At 37.9% G+C, this 16,299-nt stretch overlaps 3 protein-coding genes across 5 annotated transcripts; all 3 read right to left on the bottom strand.

The window, feature by feature from the left end:
- LOC121770986 lies at positions 1 to 5,222 on the bottom strand. Of its 3 annotated transcripts, XM_042167779.1 has the most exons (9): positions 5,048 to 5,219; positions 4,792 to 4,836; positions 2,755 to 3,462; positions 2,539 to 2,676; positions 1,848 to 2,330; positions 1,369 to 1,475; positions 1,138 to 1,261; positions 621 to 651; positions 1 to 543 (listed from the first exon to the last, which is right to left on the bottom strand). In XM_042167779.1, exons 1-9 carry the CDS (start codon positions 5,111 to 5,113, stop codon positions 188 to 190), a joined length of 2,058 nt encoding a protein of 685 aa, XP_042023713.1. In that variant the 5' UTR covers positions 5,114 to 5,219; the 3' UTR covers positions 1 to 187. The 3 variants fall into 3 exon arrangements, with proteins under 3 accessions (XP_042023713.1, XP_042023711.1, XP_042023710.1); XM_042167777.1 differs by having other exon boundaries at positions 1 to 537; positions 2,539 to 3,462; positions 5,048 to 5,222; XM_042167776.1 differs by having other exon boundaries at positions 2,539 to 3,462; positions 5,048 to 5,220.
- An 853-nt stretch (positions 5,223 to 6,075) lies between these two features.
- Positions 6,076 to 9,494, bottom strand: LOC121770956 (uncharacterized zinc finger CCHC domain-containing protein At4g19190-like). Its single transcript, XM_042167733.1, has 7 exons — positions 9,272 to 9,494; positions 8,855 to 8,917; positions 8,427 to 8,560; positions 8,161 to 8,274; positions 7,752 to 7,953; positions 6,895 to 7,009; positions 6,076 to 6,803 (listed from the first exon to the last, which is right to left on the bottom strand). Exons 1-7 carry the CDS (start codon positions 9,482 to 9,484, stop codon positions 6,298 to 6,300), a joined length of 1,347 nt encoding a protein of 448 aa, XP_042023667.1. The 5' UTR covers positions 9,485 to 9,494; the 3' UTR covers positions 6,076 to 6,297.
- Positions 9,495 to 10,411: 917 nt separating this feature from the next.
- LOC121770955 (ABC transporter G family member 14-like) lies at positions 10,412 to 13,347 on the bottom strand. The gene is made up of 5 exons (XM_042167732.1): positions 13,107 to 13,347; positions 12,174 to 12,963; positions 11,729 to 11,902; positions 11,421 to 11,608; positions 10,412 to 11,218 (listed from the first exon to the last, which is right to left on the bottom strand). The coding sequence occupies exons 1-5, from the start codon at positions 13,266 to 13,268 to the stop codon at positions 10,574 to 10,576; spliced, it is 1,959 nt and encodes a 652-aa protein (XP_042023666.1). The 5' UTR covers positions 13,269 to 13,347; the 3' UTR covers positions 10,412 to 10,573.
- Positions 13,348 to 16,299: the final 2,952 nt, after the last annotated feature.

The raw sequence follows: 16,299 nt of genomic DNA, 5'->3' as shown, positions 1-16,299 counted from the left end.
TTCATCAAGGTAATGCTAGAGTTTAGGTTTAGGGTAATGCATCTCAAAATTAAGTAGCCACAAAATATCAAACATTTAGTAAGGCTCAAAATTAAGTTACCTAGAAATTCCATGCATAAAGAAATTACTCTCAACTCTGCTAATGCATAGTTCAAAACATAACACCTACATCACTGAAAGAGGCTGATCAATCGGCGTGATGTCGATCGTGGCGATGGTGGCTCTGACGGGAACGATGGTGCCGCCGACTGGATCGACGGCCGAAATCGGACGACTCGGAGGAACTTTCCCGACGACACTTGCGTCTATTTCTCCTCCTCCGATCACCGTCACTACTTGAGCTTTCGGCCGAACTCGACTGCCAATACTTCTGCTTCCGTTTCTTGCTCCTCTTCTTCTTCTTCCTCCTCCTCTCGTCGCCAGAAGGTGATTTGCTCCCCTCGTTAACATCACCATCACTTGTTTCTTCGTTGGACGTAGGACACTTCTTCGTTTTCAACCTCTTTGTCGTCATCGTCTTGCTTGAATAAGGGTTGGCTTCAACTAGAAAAGTACAAATTCATGAAATAGTTCCATGATATGTAAGGATTGAGTTGCAATATAAGGCATATAGTTTTCACCTGGATTCTGCTTCATCTCAGACTTTACTGGCTGCATCAAGGGCAAGAAAGAGGAGTTAAAAATAAAAATTATTTTGAATAAAAAAGCATTTGCATTCACTTGGACAAAGTTCAACAACATCTTCACAGTATCCACATGATATGTTCAATTAACTTCCATCTCAGTATACAGCTTTTATATGTGAATAAATTACTAACATTGGCAAAAATCATCAAACACTACAACAAATATATCATATAAAGACGCAAAATTATGGACGCAATCATTTGCGTTGGAAAATTTAACAAATAGCCCACATTTGAGACGCAAAATAAAGCGTGCTTAAATTAGTGACGCATTGAATACATGCGTCTCTAATTATTTGGCACGCTACGAATAAGGACGCTTTTTAAAGCGCATTTGATATATTTAACAACATTAAATAGTGTCCTTAACGGAATTAAAAAATGTCCTTATCCGTTATTTTTTTGTGGTGAAATCATATTCCTTTCATCATAAATAATTGCTATGCATTACCTTGTTAGCATAGCTATGAGGCCGAATGGGGACATCGCGTTTTTCTCGACTTCTCTCACTAGGCATCACGGAATCCTCTTGATTAGAACTTGATATTCCGTCGCCAGCTACACCAGTGTCTAACCTGGAAAGAATCATAAAAAAAAAGTTGACAGCATTTAACCCAAATCCTAACTAACCTCAGAGATCATCATACCCTACTATGAACAAAAGCAATAGTGCAAGAATTACATTGAAGATGATCCCCCACCAAAGGATTTCTTCTTCTTTTTATTCTTGACGGCAATCTCAGCATCAGCTTTAGCACTTTTTGCGTTGCAACCTTGAGGTTTTTCCATCTGATCACCGTCACATAAAATGATAATTTAGTAAGGCCACTCAAAAAATTGCTTCTTGTATGAAAAATAAAGAGTTACAATGTACTCCTCCAATTCTATTTTAAATGTCCCAATTTTATTGCTCAAGGTTATTGAGAAGAGAATGTTAGTTGAATTATTAAAAAGTGTCTCACTTTATTAGAAGTAACTTTGGATAATAAAAGTGAAAAAAATTAACCAACCTTCATAAAAAAAGCACAAGTGTTCTAGTTAGTTTTAGTGTTAATGAAGTAAACTTTGAGATTGTGTTCACAATTTTAAGCAACACTAGCAAAGAATTGCAACAAATGGTGATAGAATGGAAAACTAAAATATTGAATAATCAATTCGAACCTGATCAAACCGGTCATTTATCCACTGCTTCATCTGGGGAACGAGAAGCTGGACCAGATGATCTACCACCTTACCGGAAACTTGATCCACAAAGCGAGCCTCGTCCAATGCTTGAGGACATCTCTGTGGGCGTCGTGGTGTGCGGTTCAGCCTGCGGCTGGGACGTTCGGATGGCTGCGGAGTGCTGTGCACGCTACCATCGGTGTCAGGGACCTCGACAGGCTCCAGAGGAGCAGCATGTCGTGGTTCTGGCAGCGACGAACTAGCTGAAGCATCATCTGTTGAAGTTAAATAGTTATACAAGACGGGAACCCTGGCCCGCTTTACAGCTCCTACGACACGAGGCGGAGGCGCCACTACTTGCCGCTGCCGGGTCCGTGGGGAAGGGTAACGAACGCCGAGTGGCTGCTGAGTTTGCAAGCTCAGCCAATATGGCTGCAATCGCTCGTCGGCTGTTGGCTCCAGTGTCACATGACAAACAAGCTGGACAAAATAAATTTGTGTCATATAATCTAGACATGCACAATTTAATCAACAAAAATATTTCTAATAAAATATGTTGCACACTTTTATAAAACTTACTAATTTTACACAAGTTAATTTAGTGGGGAATCTCTCTAGTAATCAATCTTAATTTGGTTTCATCTCTGTCCCAAATTTCTAAAAAACTCTAAAAGCATGATAGTGATACCTTACTGTCCAAAATATGTTTGTGCAACCTTTTTCCCCTTATAAGGAATGACCACTTAAGACATCGGGGCACACGGACCTCCCTGGTGAACGAAGCACACAAATTTGGTAGACATGGTATAGCCTCATAAGCCCAAATCTGTAAAATAAGGCGAGCCAACTCGAGTAAAAAAGAATCAATAAAGTTGAAAAGGCAATAAACACAAGGATTGTATACCTGTAGGGCCCATACCGGCCCAGAAACAAAATATCGTAGTCGGTGTTTTATGTTTCCCCTCTTTGTAGGCAGGATGCTAACAAAGTGCACGAGCGCCTGGTACGTGTAGGCGCCCCAAGGAAAACTATTCCACTGATCGAGATCCTCAACCAAAACCCACACCCATGGCTCGATCCTCTTAGACTGGTCATACCCCAATGCCATCAGATGCATGGCCAGGACATGAGCCACCTTCAAATAGTCCTCCGGTGACATACTCAGATGCTGCAAATTAAACAGGCCCCAAAGATGATTCGCGGTGATAGGACGGCCCTTCCATAATCGCATAAAAAGCCCTTCCGGTGGGATCTCATGACTCCCTAGTGGATCAAAAGTGGATGATCCAAAATGTAGTCCGGTCACGAGTGCATACTCTGCAATTGCAAACCGGATGTTGGTTTCACCAACGTGGAACCACAACTCATCTCCTTTGGCTTTGGGAAATGTGATTTCACGGCTAATCATCTCATGCAGAGCTTTGCTGCAACTGACTCCCCCGACGAAACGCATAAGATGGCCAAAGCAGCCATCTGAAAATCGTTGCAGTAGTTTCTCGCCACCGACACAGGTCAAAACCGACCTGATGTCATCAAACACTTTCTTCCGGTAAGAAAGGGAGATCGAATGGCTAAATCCTTGCAACGGCTTTCTCTTCCACGTCCAATTAACCTGCTCACACCCAAAATATCTGAGACATCAGTATTCCACCCGCGTGGTGCAAGACATTATCTATTTCTACGTACGATAAATCCATTACTAGTCCAATCAAATAATATAGTGTACGTGTATACTTATTGGTAGCAATATGAATTATAAACAACTCAAGAATACAAGTAGTACTATATGAGGAAAAAACCATCAAATTTTGCATAAATTTTAATAACATCTTTTATACTTGAATAATATCTACGTTTTAGGATTATTATGTTTTCATATACTAATGCTACACATGCACCTGTGATTACATATATTGTGTAGGGCATATTTTTTCTTTTTAAATAGGTATATAGAGAAAATCGTCCACAAGCTTAAATTTGTGAAAATAATAACAAATGTAACTTTTTGGAGATAAACATAACCTATATAATTAAGTTGCATTTCCAAAACAAACAAACATTGTAAGAAATATTAGGTTTATGTAAACATCTATAAATTCCAAACTAAGTGATAGGATTATAACTTAGATATGAGATTATTTGATCATAATATAATGTTGCAAAATGGCCAAGAAAGAAAAAGTATGTGTCATCCACCCATTGTCAAGTTGTTATTACCTATAAGTATAACTAAAATATATAGCACTCCCCTACGTCCCACCAAAAGTGACTCACTTTCCCATTTCGGTGTCCCACCTAAAATGAGTCATTTCATTTTTTTAACAAAAAATTATTCATTTCTTCTCTCTTGCTTTATTCTCCCACTTGTTTTATTATGTGTCATAATTTCCTCTATCTTTACTTAACTCTTTTAATATTTTTTTTAAAATCACATTCCCAAAAAAAACGTCCCACTTATTAGAAATGGGTCACTCACCCCTTAAAATGGCTCATAAGGGGGAGGGTTATCCACACTTATATAGGTGAGCTAGGATCGTTACCAAGTCGATGTGAGATAAGAATTATGAATTTTATCGCGCCCCCTCACGTGTGGGCCGGAATGACACATCGGACTTCCATCGCGTGGGTAGGCAAGAGAAGAGATAACATCCATCATCGACTTGGGCCCGCTCTGATACCATATTAGAAATGGGTCACTCACTCCTTAAAAGGCCTCATAAGGGGAAGGGTTATCCATACTTATATAGGTGAGCTAGGATCGTTACCAAGTCGATGTGGGACAAGAATTATGAAATTTTAACACCGCTTAATACTTAGAACTAGAATTGGTACAAATATCAACATCAACACAATTTAAATAGCAATTAAAAGATATCCAAAAAAAACATCAACAGATCCAATTATTTTCCCTTGTTCAAAGTCGTGGGATATAGGAAATCACCTCTTCTTGCCCTTTCTGCGCATTAATTCCATGACCTCGTGCACCCTGCAAAACACAAGAAACAAATATTTGCAATAGAGTTGAACAACTTTAGCCAGACTGAAAAAGGTGGGAGAAATGAGCATAGTAATCATGATCGATAACATGCAGTCCCCAAATTAGTCAAATTGAGCATTACACTCAACACTTCCGATTTTCAACAGTTATACAACATGCAATGGAAAAGGGGAAAAAAAAGACAAAAGTGATCGATCACCTCCTCGGCGCGGCGGTGGCTGGGGCCGCCGCCTTTTTCCGCCTCTTTCTTGCCCTCTTCTCCCATGAGGTATGAGACTACGACTTCTCCTTTCTCTCCGTCGCTAACAATTTTAAATTTGTTATTTTTGATAATCAACGAAATGAGATGATGTATTTATGAGGAAAGATATTGGTTTGTGATGGTGTCAACTGTCAATGAATGATGTGAAGGATAGCGACACTGAAAATTCAGAAGTAAATATTTTGCGTCCCCAACGTGCTTGTAATAAGTGTAGAGTATCGACTCTAGTTTAGTTTATTTTTTATTAAAATATTCATTCATTTTTAATTATAATTTAAAATTTATAATAATAGCATTACAAAAATTGTTTCATGCTTCCCGCCACTTAAAAATATGAATTCTTTTCATTTTTGACTGTTGTGACGGAATAGAGTAATTGTGTAATCGAGAGAAATAGCATCATAAAGAAACACATAATTTATGTGGTTCACCAATGTTGTGCTGGCTACGTCCACGGACAGAAAACGGAGAACTGATTGTATTCTGATTGTTTTCATATTAAAAAGTTATGTGCCCTACTTCTATATAAATAGGAACATAGATGACGAATTAGACCTAATATAACAATTAGAGCCTAAAACAGAAACATATCACAGCGAGACCTCCGTTAGCCAGCGGTAAACTATACAGATTCAATGCATACTAATAGGCAATATTAACTTTTTGTCTACACGAGTTACAACAAGATATTTCATTATTTTATATTGATATAAAAAGTTTTATTGGTAAAAAAAGTTGCACCACTGTTTCATGTCGTGTAAGTCACACGTATGCAAAAAAATTAACGTTGTCAAAATATATACTCCATGACTGAATGTACTAAAATGCAATGTAAATAAAAAAAAATCTATTATTTATACAAACTTCAAACTGTTTTAAACAATGAAACAGTGATAGAGTTTATTTTGTCTTCTCAAATTGGAAGTTTATTCTCGTTAAAAAATCATAAAATTGGAAACTGAATATTAAGTACCTCAGGAATTTACTATTAAGTCCAAAATTGCAATACCTGTTGAAATGGATTCCAATGATATATGCTGGTAAATAAAACTAATGCATCTGTGTTCAGACTACACAACCTCAACATTTTTCAATTGCTTTACTTCTGCAGCATCTGTAACACATCCATTTCACCGCTATATTCAGTGTAGGAAATTTGACCAATCTGATTCAGAAACGGAATGATGTCAGCGTTGATGCCGATGACTATGCCGACTGTGCCGATGGCGATGGCGTCTACGTCCCCGATCATCAGAGTCAGATGCCTCGTAGGAGCTTGAATGCCGATGCTTGTGTCTGGTTCCCCTTCTCCGATGCCTATTGCTATCTGAACTTTCGGGTGGACTTGACTCGGATTGCTCTAGCTTCTTCTTCTTCTTCCCCTCATGTCTTTTATTTACTCTTCCCCTCCTCTCGTTGACAAATGATGATGTTCTCCCTTCACTGTCCCGTATTTCTTCCTCTTTCTTCCTCTTATGACTTCTCTTTACTTTTTCCCTCCTCTCATCTCCAGACGATGATTCACTCCCTTCATTGTGTCTTGTTTCTTCATCTGGTGAAGGAGATCGTCTAGTGTTCGTATTCTTGCTCTTGTCTGACTTCTTTTTCTTCTTCTTCTTCTTCTTCTTCATCTTTTTCTTTGTTGTAGAGAAGTTGGTTAGCAACTCTGGTATGTTGACTTCACTTAGAAATCCTGCAAACAAAGATAAAAAGAAGATTACACTTTCAGAATCTCAAGACTGACGACACATTGACTTTTATGCTCCAAGGTGTATAGCTTTCACCTCCGTACTCATCAAATATGTCTTCGGCAACTATCTGCTGATTGGGATCGTCAGGATTGAAACCTCCACGAGGAGGGCTCATTCCGGGCTGCTGCTTCAGCTCCCATTTTAAAGGCTGCAAGAGAGAGAAGAAAGTAATGATAAAAATACATCTCATTTGAATAAACACAGCATTTGCATTAACATGATTCTAGATTTTTCCAGTGTCCAAAATTATTATCCAGCATCATTTGTATATAATTGGGATGCCTTGGTCAGCATTCTCTTCAGTCTAAGGGTGGTGCAGCGAGGCGTACTCGCCCATATGCATGAACAAATTTTCTCGACCCAAAACATCTATCTGCTCCCATTACTATCTAACCCCACCCACCCTATCCTACCCTAAGGAAAAATAAGTCCTCATTCTTTTTTCTGTATAATTCTGTACCTTTCCCCTAGCTGCTGTTGGTACTAGTAGTGATTCATCAACAATGAAAAACATGTGCCATAAAATTTTATGTAATGAACGAATCAGGTTTTTTTAAGCTTCACAGAATCCTCAATCGTATTCTATATCCAAATCGGTAGCTGTATCCTCACAAAGTAGTTCAGCATTCCATGAACTTCCAAAAAAATCTCAAATCCCCAATACTGTTTCTCTCTGTCACATCTCCTTCACAATATTCACATGTTCTATCCAATATTTGAAATGGCAATTCGACATTTATTTATCATCTGACATGGATATGAAACATCAAATGCCACTATTGCGGCAATATATATCAAGCTATAGCAGAGAATGGTTCTAATCAGCAGCTAACTGAGTTCAATCTTATACAGTACACAGCTACAAGATACATGGTATATTCGATAATTACCTCACCAACATCAGTTTGAGCTAAAATGGCTGTTAAAGGGTCATCCCGTTTTAATCGACTTTCCTCATTAGGCATTATTGCATCCTTTAATGGACATTCACGGTCACCACTTTGATGGCCATAGTTCCCACATCTAAGACATTTCACATTGCGAATTTCAACTCCAAATGGTTTTGCCCGGCCAGCAACACCAGTATCTAACCTGAAAAGAGAGAAAAGGTAATCAAGTCATCCTATATATCCTCAAAAGTCAGAACCTCATGTCATTCCCAGCCATAGCCCAAAGCATAGCCGAAAAGAAAAGGTCACCTAAGAAAAATGCCTCCAGAATTAAGCAACACTTTGAAACAGCTTAATAACAAAACATGTCTGCCACACAATCTTTAAAGAAGAAAATATTCACACGTACTTTGGAGCATTTTTGAGGACCTCAAATTGTTCTTCAGTAGGTAATTTACGACCAAAAACATCTTTTGGCACTGGTTTCTTTTTCTCCCCTGCAGAAGGTTCATTTTCCATCTTCCTATAAAAGTAACAGACAACATAATAGTTAATAAAAGAAACAAAACACAGCCCACCTTCCCTATAAGAAAAAAAAAATAGTATGAAAATAAAACAATACACCTCACAGATCTACATACAATATAAACAAACTGATTAAGTAAAGACTATTACATGGAAGACGAGGCCTCTTCAAGAGATTGCTCTAGCTTCCTTTTCTCATCAGCAATCTCAGCAGCTTTAGCACTTTCCGCATTGTAACCAGGAGGTTTTACATATAAAAAGCTTACAGCTTGCATCATTTCCAACTGATTGTAACAAGGTTACAAGAAAAATGAAAATCCAAGCAATTATCTAAAGAATTTGCTTCTATATATGAAAAAAAGACTAAATGCATTATTGCATAAAAGCACAAGAACGAATACGAAGTGTAAAGTGGCAACTAGCAAGTCAGATCATATAACGAAAATCTAATATTTATATTGTTCTTTAAACTAGATGTATGTGTGTCTGTTCATTTGCCAAAACTTCCATGACTCATTTTCCCTTTCGAAAGTTGTGGTTATAGGAAATCATTTCCCTCCTACACTACTAAGCATTACCTTTTCTTTTTCCTTATGTGAAAGAAGCGCAGTCTGCCGAAGAAAATCCTGCTGTTGTGCATACTGGAAACAGGAAAGAAACATAAATAAGCAAAAATCTTGGAAACAAAAGGCATAATATATCAGCATTATAAATCTTAAGTATCAAAATCTAAAAAGGAAAACAAAAAAGAAATAAGAAACGGAGCTGACTGAATGAAGAACACATACAATAGCTGCAAAATCCAAAAACTAGTGAGCAGAACAAACTGAAATTCCATTGGAGCTGAATAGCTAAACGGAAATACAATCAAATAGAGCATAACACACTTACCACTTCCAATTCCATTATTTCCCAATTCTAGAGAGAAAAATATACCTAATTTTCAACAACAAGAAATTCGATACAGAGAATGAATCAGGGAAAGTAGTGCGCACCTCGCGCGCGACCTCCTCGGCGCGGCGCTGATTCTGAGAGTGAGTTTGCTCGGCGATCCATTTGCGGCGCTGGTTAGGGTAGGAGAGCGGGTGCCACGGCTTCTGGTTGAGGAAGTTATGGGACCACGCCGTTCCGGCCTTGGTCTTGTAGTCGACTTCGCCGTCTTTGTCCTTCTTGCTTGATCGGAACCCTCCGCCACCCCCGTCCTCCATAATTGGGGATTTGGTTAGTGCCGAGCTCACGGTTGCCGGATTTCTGCGCGTTTCTATGTTATTTCTACTTCTCTTTCACCGCCGCTATCAAAATTGATTTCTAACTAAAATTCATTTTTTATTAATATTAATTTTATAAAATCTTGAAATATGATACTCGATCAAAATTAGGACTTGAGAACGAAAAAACAAGGTAAAAATCTTAAATTAATCATATATTTTAAAAAATAAACTTTGGTCTAAATTTATCTTAAATTAGAGCTCTAAGAAGAATTATAGAATTCCACCCAATTTAATTTTATGTTGCATATTAATGATACGAAACACTTTAATAGATATATTTCATTTTCATTTTACTTTGGGAAGAAGGTGCCTAATTGACGAACTTGCACTCGGCTCCACTCGTGTGGTACTTCATTTTGAGTTCAAAGTCAACAATATATTTTGGAAATATTTTTAAATCAAGATACACTATAAACAAATGCAAAATATGCTCTTAAAAGACTCATTTTTGTCTCCATAGAAGATATCAAATGAAGGTTTGCTTACATGCTCACGAACATGTTTATGAATTTGAACAAATTGAGCACCATCAGTTCGATAAAATTATCGAGCTCGAAATATACTACTCCCTATATAAGTCGATATCCTACTTAATTAATTCGTTGAATTAAACAAAAATTAGTTGTGTTTCTTAAGAAGAAATTTGTTAGTCTGCTGTTAATAAGCCGCGAAAGCAAAAATTGTGTCGTCGTCTCTCTCTCTCCAGCTCCAGACAGCTAATGCAGAACAGTTTTATCGATTCAAATGCCTAAAACATTCTAATGATCAGCAAAAATTCAATTGTCGAGGTTTGTCTTCTTGTTTACTGCTTAACTTTCATCTCGATTGTGCTTCCGTTTTCACATTCCATATCTTCTCTGTGAATGAATGCTAAACAAAAATACTCATAATTCCGCAGAAATAGAACGGCTACATAAAATTTTCTAGTTATATATATTCGCATCGCCTACCCAAAATTATTTTCACGGTTAAATTAGAAAAAATTGAAACCGTCGAAGCTCCTTTCCAGGCAGATCCGAGATCGCTTCAATGCACCCTGTGCACAGCGATATATGCAAGTAATCGGTAAAATATTAGCATTAGAACCATGACGGATATGTCCATCCATAAATGGCTTAAACCTACTGCTTTAATGGCAGGATGATCTGAAACTCGGCAGTAGACCCCCTTTGAGCATTCGTAGTAGTCGTTCTCGTTGTAGTGAACGCCTAGGAGAAGCTTGTAGGAGTAGTAGCTGAAGCTTAGATACTTTAGCCATTCTATGAATGGGGGGATCTGCTTCACATAGTAGCCTCCGGCTATTAGGAACACTAGGGTTGTTACTGAGGCTAGAGTCGCGGCTTGTTTGACGTCCATTAGTATGGCCCCGAAGGCCAGGCCAAGGCTCTGCGCCACGAGGACGCTCAAGAGGACAACCAGCAGGGAGAGGATGAAGGTGGATGGGTCTGGTTTGAGGCCTCCCATCCAGTAGAAGATGAGTGTGAAGGCTGTTGGGAGGGCGAGTTCCATTGGCAGATCCCCCACTGTTCTGGCTAGAAAGTAGGCGGAGAAGCGGTACATACCCGATGACCTCTCCTTGATCAGCATCCTTCTTTCTTGAGGGAAGGTGAAAACAGCATTGTAGAGGGGGTAGAAGCCCCAAAATACCGAGAAAAAGAATAGCATAGCTATCTGCACATTGCAAGACACTCTCTTATTAGTGCGACAATTGTTTTTGTTCTAGTTACGTGAATGCTTAACACCTTTACTTGAGTTATAGTGAATGCTGATCTAAGTTTTGGTCAAAACTGCCACAATTTTTAAGGGTGTTTGCTTGTATGATGTATGTATATGAGGATTTATCTATCATGATATTTTTTGTGGGAATGCTTACACGGTCATCAATGTGAGCAGATGGAGTCTGCCACCATAAAAGCCCTCCAAGTATTGCCATACTCACGACTTGGAATATTCTTAACTTGTTGAAGGCTTCAAATCGCCGCTCCCTTAGTCCCCTTATAAGGAGGATCTTAAATTGATTCCACCAAGTTGTACACCATTTCTCAGAATTCCCTCGATTTCCTACATCGTACATAAAGTGTACTGAGTGACATTACTTCAAGCATATTGTATTAATATTGACAGTATAAGAAGTATGTAACAAGCTCCCAAAATATTAAGGAGATGATTGGAGATAGTTACTTGTAAATGCCTCTTTGTTATTGTAGCTGCTAATTTCTGAACTACAGAGCTCGCTTTTCAGCCTTGTAGAGATGTTCTTGTCATAAGAAGTTGCAAGAAATTCCCTCACAGATTTTGGATCTTGTAGTGGGTTTTCACTGTCCTCGGCATCATGTTGGGCATCAGGTCCAATTCCTGAAAGAAGATATCATGTTTAGAGAGAATTTCCTGTTAGCAGCTGTTAAACTCCACTATTAAAAAATATTAGAAAAACGTGTGTGGAATATTGTGAGGGTGGGGCATCTTATCCCACTATGATTTTAATATTGACAAACACACTAAGTACACTAAGTGACATTCTATCTTTTGGTAAGAAAGGAATGAAGTGAAATGTTTGAACTTTTAGTACTTTTTACTGCTAAACTATATAAAGTACATGCTTTAGAATGTCGAAATTCTCAATTACCGTTAGCAAGATCAAGCAAGAGATCAGCAGGATTGACTGTGATGGATGTTGAGAACCCAATGGAAGAGAAATACTCCAAGGCAACTGATGTGAGGCCATAGTAAATCGGAGCACCATCAGAGAGCAAAACTACTTTGTCGAACATGTAGTAGAGACGGCTAGAGGGCTGATGAATAGTGGTTATGACAGTTCGACCTCCACTAGCTAACCCTTTGAGTGTCTTTATGATGCGGTGAGCTGCTGTTGAATCAAGCCCTGAAGTTGGCTCATCTAACAGCAGTAAACTCGGGTTAATCAACATTTCTTGACCTATGCTCACCCTCTTCTTCTCTCCACCTGATATTCCTCTGAAAAGTGGCCCTCCTATCATGCTGTTCCGGCACTTGGTTAACCCAAGCTCTGCTATAACATGCTCCACGTGCTCTACTTTCTCTTCTCTGGTCAGGCTTTTGGGTAGTCTCAGCAGTGCAGTAAATAGAAGAGTTTCAAAGACATTGAGATGTTGATATAGAACATCATCCTGTGCAACAAATCCTGTCCGACGTTTGATTGGGCCTGACAGTGGCTGACTGTTGTAAGTGATCTTCCCTGACAAGCTTCCGGAAAGGCGGCCTCCGAGAGCTGTGAGGAGGGTGGTTTTGCCGCTTCCTGAGGGGCCGAGCATTGCCAGTAGCTCCCCTGGATTAACCATGCCTGTTACTCCGTTGAGTATTGTTTTCTCTTTAGTGGTTGATGTTCCTCCACAGCTTCCTTTCCTTTCACAGTTGACCTTGTAAACAACTTCTTCAAACTGAAAGGCAAGCAGAATATTCAGAATGATTATATGTTCTAGTGCATAGTACTAGAAACTATATGGTTCCTTAATGTGGAGAAGCTCTATTGATAGAGCTTGTGTGTGCGTGCGTGCATGAGAGAGAGAGAGAGAGAGAGAACCTTTATAGTTATGGGGTATAAAGTCCTTTGTAAGAACTGTGAGTTCTTCTGCATGGGGTAAGCAAGATAAGCTGTCGTAGAGGCTTCCATCCTAGTTGTTGGATCTGTGGCCGATTCTGGGCACTCATTTTCTGGTTTTGGAGCCACAGAAGAGAGGGGCATGGCCGAATACAGTTGATGCTGGTGGTCTCTAGGTTGAAGGAAGAAGTTAAAGAGTTGCTTTTATGTTCGATTTCCAAAATGAACTTGTTGCTACATATATATAGGCGGCCACTTTGAAACAAGGATCACTACATGCTAAAGTGCCCCAAAATGTAAACCAGGACCCTCTGGTGGACCCCACCTTCTTTTTGTAATAAAAACTTATACTAGTTTCATTCAGTTATTTATATTTTATACTCATCTCTCTCTTTCTGGTCATCTGATGCTTGCTTCTTATATAGCCTTTCTTTTGGATTATATTTAGTATGACCTGTTCTGCTTGGAAGATTAACTCCTACTAGGCTTGGGGGCATTTTAAGCACTTCTTAAATTTGTATTTGAGCCTTGTACTATAGCATTTTGTCCTAAGAGACACACAGTGCTCCCACCTTTCACTTTATTTAGTTTTGATTTTATTTGTTTATAGATCTATCTGCTAATGAATTCTTCTGTAATGCCAAATCTTATCCTGCAGCACCACTTTAGTTTCTCCTTGCTGATAAATACAGCATTAAATTTGTATATGCCACTGTGAATAGTGGAAGAGTGCAATTTGCATAAGATGTGCATAATTATTAATCTTTTCATCTCTTCAACATAATTTGGCTATTGAAAATTCTAGTTGCTTCTAACTTAAATTGTTGTGATGGCAGGAATTTATTTATGTAAACTAAGAGAACAAATTGCACAGTAGGTGGCGTAAAAGAAATTACCCATTCTCCTTTTTCCATAACTTGAACGGTAATTATACTTTCTGCATCTCATTTTTTAGTGTTCTTTCTTATACATGTTCATTTGTTTACTTTTATGCAACTATATGGAATGTAGGTTTACTTTGTCTTCTATATATTAGAATTTACTCTTGTAAAATGTTGTGAGAAAAGAAGCATGAATTTCTAGACATGAAGAATCTGTTTGTATATTTTGTGATATGTGACTTTGTGGTCCGTGATCTAAGTACCTAGTGATGTGACTCTTATCTCCCATACTAGCAAAATCAATTGCATGTTCACAATTAACAGTCAAAACAAACTTAAAAATCTAAGTAATCTGCATTAGGTCTGGTATCATTTGAAAGTTGATTCAGATATCCATATCTTCAGTGGGAGTGTTGATGCCCTTTGTCAGACATTGAATGCCAGTCCTCCGCTAAAAAGAAGAAAGCCATAATATTACAGAACATTTGTACGAGATTAAGAAATTGAAAAAGTTGAAAGTAATTGTTCCTTTCCTTATAAATCTAACTGATTCTCGTTTGTTATTCTTTTCCCTGGAACCTGGTAACTCCTCAACTATAGTTTTCAATAATTTATAATCAAAACATACTGAAAAGTTCTATTATTGAACATTTCTCTGGCAATTTCGTCATAAAAGGTGAAGTAAAACAAGATAAATGAAGGTTAATCCTCATACTCAAGTGGATGTTAATAGAGAAATGATTAAAGGAAGCAATATATCAATCTAATTCGAAAATTCTTGCCTGTAGAAATTATATTTTTACAGAGCACTAAATATCGTAGGAACAGGGCCATGTCATGGTGGAGCCAATCTTTTATTCTTTTTCTTGTGTGCATTGTTTTGGTAAGGTGGCTAGAGTTTAGACTCTTTTAAAAACATTGCTTACAATGTGATGCGCATTATGCATATATGATATGCATAATCACAACTTTTGTTGTAACTAAGTTGGTTTCTGTCTTTTTGCTAATCCTTGTAGTACCAACTTGTTATTATATGCTTTTCTGAGCCACTTTTCTTCTATTTCACACATTCTTTTCCGGCTCCTGTGAATTCAGAGTTACTCTACAACATACAATATATGCAGCGTAACAATAGTAGAAAACGAATAATTGAATTATGAGATATTTGACATATATCAGTATCTATGCTCCGACAGAAATCACCTGTCATAAATTTGAAATCCGCAAATACGTTAGGTATTCTCTGCATCTGTTCTTTTCATAACTGAATCAACTATCCAAAACGAACCTTGAACACTCTCAAATCTAAGTTGATGTGAGAGCCAGATTGAAAATCACCGGGTGGAACAATGGAATCCATCATGTTTTCAGGAATGTGAATTGACAATTTAAAAAATGTACGTATATATCTATATACATTTGTGTCTGCATTACATATAAGACCATTTTCAGGAATTATCTGAGTTGCATTATGCCACTGAATCTGAGGACTCTTGCCAACTTTGCCAACTAACTATGCTTGTGAACTATAGCTACTTACTTTAGTATCCGTTGGTTTATCCTCGAGTTTTTGGACTTTTTAACTGTTCAAAGATTATCGAGCATATGGGACAAAACCACATAAAGCTTAATAGTTTACTTACAGCTGCATTCATAATGAGGTGAAAGTGTTGTGATCGTGGTGGAGTTTCACAGTGGTAAAGTATAGAAATAGCATTGTGTTTGAATTAGGGTACCCTCCCTTCAGATTAGCTTTTGGGTACAACTTCTATTATACATGGGAAATTTTCAATTGGATTTGATTGAAATTCTAGGACATACACTATATACTTCTCTTGATAAATCATGTGTTGATCAAGGTTGGCCTAGAAGTATTATACATTGATCACATGTGACCTCAGCTGCCTTACAATCACGTTCATACTGCAGATTTATCACTCATGAAGGAATCACTTTAAAGAAAATGGAAACAACTTTCGTATCCACTTTTAATCCATTACATTTTATTATCCTAGAATATTTCATTTTCTATCCAAAGCCAGCCACTATCATGTCCTTGCCCCACTGAAATTCCTCTTGATTTCTTTCCATTATGGAACCTCATTAGGTAGGTTGATTATGATATTTCAAGAAAATGATGGGCACAATCAGTAATTTCCAAAGAGAATTTATGTTTCAGGTGTCCAAATGCAATTAGTGAGGCTTCATAACCATGGTTTATACATAGAAACTCATCATCCTAGAACTTACTAATCAACTCACAATCTTCATTCCTGAAGAAATGCCTCTCTAAC

This window comes from Salvia splendens, chromosome 16 (assembly GCF_004379255.2).
Source record: "Salvia splendens isolate huo1 chromosome 16, SspV2, whole genome shotgun sequence".
NCBI classification, from domain to species: Eukaryota; Viridiplantae; Streptophyta; class Magnoliopsida; order Lamiales; family Lamiaceae; genus Salvia; species Salvia splendens.
The sequence above is the reverse complement of the archived record's forward strand: the minus strand, read 5'-3'. Positions and strand labels throughout refer to the sequence as shown.

Bases quoted from the DNA above. Each gene is read 5' to 3' on its own strand.
- LOC121770956 (XM_042167733.1), bottom strand. From the start codon at position 9,484: ATGGAGGACGGGGGTGGCGGAGGGTTCCGATCAAGCAAGAAGGACAAA. The intron at 8,918-9,271 runs GTGCGCACTACT...TCCTGTTTCCAG, and splicing joins CCGAGGAGGTCGCGCGCGAG to TATGCACAACAGCAGGATTT. The intron at 8,561-8,854 runs GTAATGCTTAGT...TGTTACAATCAG, and splicing joins CACATAAGGAAAAAGAAAAG to TTGGAAATGATGCAAGCTGT.
- LOC121770986 (XM_042167776.1), bottom strand. From the start codon at position 5,113: ATGGGAGAAGAGGGCAAGAAAGAGGCGGAAAAAGGCGGCGGCCCCAGC. The intron at 2,331-2,538 runs GTATCACTATCA...TATTTTGTCCAG, and splicing joins AACATATTTTGGACAGTAAG to CTTGTTTGTCATGTGACACT. The intron at 1,262-1,368 runs GTAATTCTTGCA...GATTCTTTCCAG, and splicing joins GGTGGGGGATCATCTTCAAT to GTTAGACACTGGTGTAGCTG.
- LOC121770955 (XM_042167732.1), bottom strand. From the start codon at position 13,268: ATGCCCCTCTCTTCTGTGGCTCCAAAACCAGAAAATGAGTGCCCAGAA. The intron at 11,903-12,173 runs GTAATTGAGAAT...ATCTTCTTTCAG, and splicing joins CTTGCTTGATCTTGCTAACG to GAATTGGACCTGATGCCCAA. The intron at 11,219-11,420 runs GTAAGCATTCCC...TGCAATGTGCAG, and splicing joins CTGCTCACATTGATGACCGT to ATAGCTATGCTATTCTTTTT.